Source organism: Diabrotica virgifera, chromosome 6 (genome assembly GCF_917563875.1).
Source record: "Diabrotica virgifera virgifera chromosome 6, PGI_DIABVI_V3a".
Classification (NCBI taxonomy): Eukaryota; Metazoa; Arthropoda; class Insecta; order Coleoptera; family Chrysomelidae; genus Diabrotica; species Diabrotica virgifera.
This window is the reverse complement of record NC_065448.1, coordinates 188,034,384-188,041,749: the sequence shown is the minus strand read 5'-3', so window position 1 is coordinate 188,041,749 and position 7,366 is coordinate 188,034,384. Positions and strand designations below refer to the sequence as shown.

General features: G+C 31.2%; 1 protein-coding gene across 1 annotated transcript in view; it reads left to right on the top strand.

The window, feature by feature from the left end:
* The first annotated feature begins 490 nt into the window (after nucleotides 1–490).
* The window catches only part of LOC114336180 (uncharacterized), a 51,945-nt gene continuing 45,069 nt past the window's right edge, over nucleotides 491–7,366 (top strand). The window contains exon 1 of the mRNA XM_028286509.2: nucleotides 491–868. Coding sequence (XP_028142310.2) covers nucleotides 529–868 — 340 coding nt within the window. The 5' untranslated portion in view covers nucleotides 491–528. The remainder of the gene's footprint in view (nucleotides 869–7,366) is intronic.

The window sequence follows — 7,366 nt, the reverse complement described above, 5'->3', positions numbered from 1 at the left end:
AAATTGCTGGTAAATAACTTTTCCATGAATTTTGCTAATTAGCCCAGAGTATATTTTAAGTGAAAAAATACGCACTGATCCTCATATACGCAGATCCAGCGTGGTAAGCGTAAATTATTATTGGTAGATGTAGTTTTTTTATGTACAACATAAACACAAGAATTATTTCTTTACGATCCCATTGGAAGAATAATATAATTATACATAATTTACGTTACAATACAAGGCTCAATTCTATTAATTTTTACTCATTAATTAGCAACGAACAATTGAAACTGTCCCCGTAATTCAGAAATCTCACTTTACTAGAAGAAACTTAATCGATAAGCAGGTCATTTCATCTCGCTGATCCAATTCCTCTAAACACATATTTGTGTCCATTTCTTTTTTTTTTTCTGTTACTTCGTTTTCTGCTCCACTAAATGCCAATAATGAAAAGTTTAAAAAGTAACATCCTTTTCAAAACCGCCTTTAATATAAGAACAGATCAGCCATCTACTTTCCACATTTTACTGGTGGTGTTAGAACATGAAGTACTTAGTGTTAGTTAGTGTAATTTTTTTATTATCCGACGTCAGGACCGAAACGACGCCCGTGTATGGTGGATTGCAGATTTTGACGAAGGTGTTTCGGCAGTATTTGAAGAGTCAGCCAGATGATGTCAAATTGGGAGATGGCGTTCATATTGTCAGCGTCAAGAGTGAAAACGATGCGAGGGCTATTGTGGATGATGGAACCGTCTTAGGGGTCATTGAACATTACCTTGAAAATCATGAGTTGAGAATTCGACTGCCGGAACTGATGCCGGGTGAAGGATTTGGTAGAGCGTTTAAGACGGCGATGGAAGAAGTGGATGCCAAAGATGAAAGTGAGTTAATTACCTTGATAATTAATTTATTTTAACGAAATAATATATTCTGCGACTTTCACTAATATGCATAATATATTAGCATGTTATGACTAAATATAATAAATGATATTAAAAATGGTTTATTAGGGTTAAATATATGAGGTATGTAATTACGAGATAAACGAGTAGTATAATTTATTTTTGTAATAATAATTTTGAATTATAGTTATACATTATTATGTATAATATTTCATTTATTAGGATTTTGTAGTAATATATCTAATTAAGTTTATATAGGGTGGAAGGCACTTATAAATAAAATTATTTTTGTCCTCGTTTTAAAATTTTTTAAATAACGCTGAAACCCGTCGATTTTGTTATATAAATGTGTGCTTTATAACTATAAATTTGAATATACAGGGTGACTCACGCAAGCCTGCCATAGTCCATAAGTTTTGTTTTTAGTGGAACACCTTATATATTTTTATATTTTTAAAAGCTGCTGAAGAACCTGATTTCAAGGAATTATATCATGTATAGTGTATTATGAATAATACAGAGTGAAATGTTGAAATTTTTATTTATAGAAACCACTCATGGAATTAAATTTATTTGCGCCTTTATTTTGGAAAATTTATAAGAAACGCTAGAATACGTCAACTATTAAATTCTAATATATGCACTATTTTAAAAAAAATTAAATAAGCAAGGTGATTCACGCCAGCCTAGCATAGGCCATATTAATTTTACTGAAACACCCTGTATATTTTTATGTTTTTAGAAGCTGCCAAGCAATCCTATCTCAAAAAAGTGTATTATTTAGGATTTATTAGGACTAATACAAGCTGAAGTTTTAAAATTATGTAGGTATAATTGTTGTCAACATTATTAAATACATCAAGTTTTAAAACTAATAATATACCACACTTTAAATGATGCTAATATTTTTTTGAATTAGCTAAATAAAAACATACATTTTATAAACTAAGTATCAATATGTTGGGATTTCTATTTAATGTCTTGATGAAATTTATAAATAATTTTAAAATTTCACGCTGTAATATTCATAATAGACCCTACATAATGCACTTTTCTGAGATGAAGTTGCTAACTATCTTCTAAGAATATAAAAATATAAGGGGTGATTCATTAAAAGTACCTAACGATCATGGACTACGCTATACTTGCGTGAATCACCCTGTATATTTAGATTTAAATTTATAAAGCGCCCATTTGAATTTAAAAGTGGACGTGTTGGAGCATTTTTTATAGTTTTCTAAAATAATGTTACAAATAATTTTATTCCATACGAGATTTCCATACTTTATAATTTAAAAATTTCACCCCGTATTATTCATAATACACCCTACATGATATAGTTCGTTGAATTCAGATTGTTGAGCAGTTTTTTATAATATAAAAATATACAGGGTGTTATATTAAAAATAAAGCTTATGAACTCTGTTAGGCTTGCATGAATCACCCTGCACATTTAAATTTATATTTAAAAAGCGCACATTTATAATACAAACATCGACGCGTCTCAGCGTTTTTTACAATTTTTTGAAACCAGGACAGAAATAATTTTATTCCATAAATGCTTTCCATACTGTATGTTATTGTATAAGATGAAGACTATAGGCTGTGTAGTCCTAGAACTAGGATATTATAGACTGAGAGGCAGCGCTGAAAAATCTATTTGAGTTTACTAAAGCTGGATTTTTCACAGTTGATTACTGTGAATGTGTAGGGAAACAAACTGCGGTCGGTCAAGCGAAACGTAGAACAGGGGTTACTGAGAGGGTATCAAAGTTGCTTTCCTACGAATTTAATTATTTCCATTTCCTAAGGCTGAAAATCAGTATACAAATTCTAAATTAAATATAAATAAACGTTATTATAGTCGGTCGGCCCCAATAATCGATTGAGGAAATGAAGCATTTTGGCTCGCAATTTTTTCGTCCAGCATGGATTTACTTGAAATTTTTACAGAAGGTAGGGAATAGTCCAAGGATCATTTTCTATATCATGCCGCAATCATACGCTAAAACCTTGGGGGTGGTTGCCCCTTCATCTCGGGGGTGGGAATTTTTTATTATATTTTAACCATATAATTCGATGGGAAAATCATTATAAGAAAAAAATGTTTTTTACATTTTCTTCGTAAAACTAATATTTTTCGATTTATTTGCGCTTGAAAATAACAGTTTTTTCGACGAAAAAATCAACTTTTTTAGAGGGTTTTTTGAGAATACCTCGAAAAATATGCATGTAATCAAAAAAACTGTAGATATCAATATTGTATCTTTTATTAAGACAAACCAAATTCTTTTCCAATAATATCTCTAAGACCCATACAAACCGAGATACGGCATGTTAAATGTTAGCTTTTTTCGTCAAATGCATAACTTGAAATAGTCAAAGCCAAATAATGGGAAAACTTTGCATTTTTCGAGGAAAACCTAAATAATCTTTTTTCAAGTATACAATTAGACCTTTCAAAAAATAATAAAAAGTATCTAGCATGAAAATTTAGCGGCTTCAATCAAAAAAATGTCGGTACCTGCTTTTCTCTACAAAAAAATCAGTGAAAACAACTCCCTAACTACCTTCCTAATTCAAAATTTGTCTTCACCTTTCTGTAGTTCCTTTTATATTTATATTATCAATACACTCAAGGAGTTTGACCTATTTAAAATGCCTAATTTTGGAAAAATATTATATCTCACTGTGTACTGATTTTTAGCCTTAGTAAATGGATTTAATTACCTTCGTAGGAAAGCAACTTTGATATCCTCTCAGTAATGAGCCCCTCAAAAATAATTTTCTAGGATTTATAAAGAGCTATAAGACTGTGTAAGTTAAATTCCGTAAGATACCTTAGATTTTAATTGGGGCGGGTTTAACAGGCTCAAATCAGTCTAGTTATTCACTTTATTGAAAATATATGTACAGGGTAAGTTTAGTCATTAAAAAAGTTACAACTTAGTAGTTTATAAGTTTTTTCATATCTTCAGTATTTTCGGAGATATTTTGAAGTAAAATGTGAAAAATACCAAATTGCAAAAAATAAATTTTTCTTTAAACTCCAATTTTTCCAAAATTAGGCATTTTAAATAGGTCAAACTCCTTGAGTGTATTGATAATATAAATATAAAAGGAACTATAGAAAGGTGAAGAACAATTTTAAATGAGGAAGGTAGTTAGGGGGTTGTTTTCACTGATTTTTTCGTAGAGAAAAGCAGGTCCCGACATTTTTTTGTAAGTCGCTTAATTTTCACGCTAAAAGCTTTTTTAAATTTTTTTAAGGTCTAATTTTATGCTTGAAAAACGATTGTTTAAGTTTTCCTCGAAAAATGCAAATTTTTCCCATTATTTGGTTTTGAATATTTCAAATTGTGCATTTGACGAAAAAAGCTAACTTTTAACATGCCGTATCTCGGTTTGCATTAGTCTTAAAGATATTACAGCAAAAGAATTTGGTTTGTGATACTAAAAGATACAATTTCAATATCTACAGTTTTTTTGATTAAATGCATGGTTTTCGAGGTATTCTCAAAAAACCCTCTAAAAAAGTCGATTTTTTCGTCGAAAAACTGTTATTTTCAAGCGTGAATAACACGAAGAATATTAGTTTTACGAAGAAGATGTAAAAAACATTTTTTTCTTAGAATCACTTTTTCCATTGAATTACATGGTTAAAATGTAATAAAAAATTCCCACCCCGAGATGGGGTGGAAACCACCCCCAAGGTTTTAGCGTATGATAGCGGGATGACATAGAAAATGATCCTTGGCTATTCCCTACCTTCTGTGAAAATTTCAAATAAATCCATGCTGGACGAAAAAATTGCGAGCCAAAATGCATTATTTCCTCAATCAAGTATTGGGGCCGACCGACCGGCTCTGTCCCGTCATACAGCTGACCGACTATAATAACGTTTATTTATATTTAATTTAGAATTTGTATACTGATTTTCAGCCTTAGTAAATGGAAATAATTACCTTCGTAGGAAAGCAAATTTGATACCCTTTCAGTAACCCCTGTTCTACGTTTCTCTTGACCGACCGCAGTATGTTTCTCTACACACTCACAGTAATTAACTGTGAAAAATCTAGCTATAGTAAATTCAAATAGATTTTTCAGCGCTGCCTCTTGGTCTATAATATGACTTGTAATTCCACGAATTCATTTATATTACTATTCGTTATGTTTTCGTTTATATCTGGTAATTAATTAATTTTATAACAGAAAATATTATTTACATATTATGTCGATATTTTGTAGTGTTTGTATGTTTAAATAAATTATAATAATGAGTATTTAACGTTAGGTTTAAAATTCATGAATTTCATCAATGTTTAATTGGAATTTGTTTGATAGTGAAACTTTTATTTAATTTACTTTGTAATTTAATGCTTTTAACGAAAATATATTCTATAATTATTATTAAAATTTTTGAAATATTAAAAAAATAATAATTTGATGTTAAAGCTCGAAATTAAGACCACGTTCACATGACAAGCGCTTAACGCTCGTTTCGATAACTCGCGATTACAAATTACAAATACTTACAGTTCGTTCACATGCTAACGCGCATTAAATACCAAATTAAGCATCTGTAATCAGTGTGTAAAATAAAAAGAGTAAAACGCAGAAGTGAAGCATACCAGAAAACACAAAAGATAGCAAAATCATCCATAGAAAAACCTGCTTCACTAGGATTATCGGGCGACAGCCGGTGTAAGTCAGTACGCTATTAGTCTAAGAGCTAGTGAACCCTCCGACTAACGGTCGTCCTGTAAGGCTAGAAATTTGTATAGTGATAATTCATAGCCCATGACCTGGCAGGCATCAGCCCTGCAGGTGTATCTACCAGTAGACCAAGAGGAAGCGCTGAAAATCTATTTGAATTTACTAAAGCTAGATTTTTCACAGTTGATTACAGTGAGTGTGTAGAGAAACATACTGCGGTCGGTCAAGAGAAACGTAGAACAGGGGTTACTGAGAGGGTATCAAAGTTGCTTTCCTACGAAAGTAATTATTTCTATTTACTAAGGCTGAAAATCAGTACACACATTCTAAATTAAATATAAATAAAAGTTATTATAGTCGGTCAGCTGTATGACGGGACAGAGCTGGTCGGTCGGCCCCAATAGTCGATTGAGGAAATGAAGTATTTTGGCCCGCAATTATTTCGTCCAGCATGTATTTACTTGAAATTTTCACAGAATTTAGGGAATAGTCTAAGGATCATTTTATATATCATGCCGCTATCATACGCTAAAACCTTGGGGTGGTTGCCACCCCATCTCGGGGGTGGGACTTTTTTTATTACATTTTAACCAAGCAGTTCGATGGACACAGTGATTCTAAGAAAAATATGTTTTTTACGTTTCCTTCGTAAAACTAATATTTTTCGAGTTATTCACGCTTGAAAATAACAGTTTTTCGACGAAAAAATCGACTTTTTAGGGGGTTTTTTTGAGAATACCTAAAAATATGCATTTAATCAAAAAAACTTTAGATATAGAAATTGTATCTTTTAGTAACACAAACCAAATTCTTTTCCTATAATATCTTTAAGACCAATACAAACCGAGATACGGCATGTTAAAGGTTAGCTTTTTTCGTCAAATGCGTAATTTGAAATATTCAAAGCCAAATAATGGGAAAAGTTTGCATTTTTCAAGGAAAACTTAAAAAATATTTTTTCAACTATACAGGGTGTCCAGAAACTATACCGACAAACGAAGACAGAAGATTCTTCAGATAATTTGAAGACAATTTAACCCAATTCGCTTAGTCCGAAAATGCTTCCTAAGGGAGCTAGAGCTCTTTGAAAATGGCGTCTTGTAATAAGTTTTTCTTAAATACCTCCAGAACGCCTTTATTTAGAAAAACAAAAATTGGCACGCGTATTTATCTTCCAGAGATAACTCTATTCCATTGATTGAGAATTTCTAGTGCCGATCATAGGCGTCCGTTCTGGGTAGAGCAGCGGTTATTTTATCGCACAACTGTTTTGTCCTTACTTTTTAAGGATTTTTGACTCTGAATTATTAAATTGTGAGGTATTATAGTACTAAAAGGTACTCTTACTTTAAGTCGATAGAACACACCGTTTTCTAGAAAAATCGATTTGAAAATTTTTCGTTTTATGAATTAAAAATTTTTTTTTCAAAAAAAAATATTTAGAAAGACGAAAACTGGTACATTTATTTATATTCCAGAGATAAACCGATTTCATTAATTGCGAGTTTCTAGTACCGGTCATAGGCGTCCGTTTTGGGTAGGTCAACAGTTATTTTATAGCATAACTTTTTTGTCTTTAATTTTTAAGCATTCTTGACACATGATTATTAACTTGTAAGGTATTCGAGTATTAAAAGTTACTCTTGCTTCAAGTGGGTAAGATACATCGCTTTTTTTTGAAAAAATTTTTCAATTTTTTTTCAAATTTTCAGAACGAAAAACTTTAAAATTGATTTCTCTAGAAAACGGTGTGTCCTACCG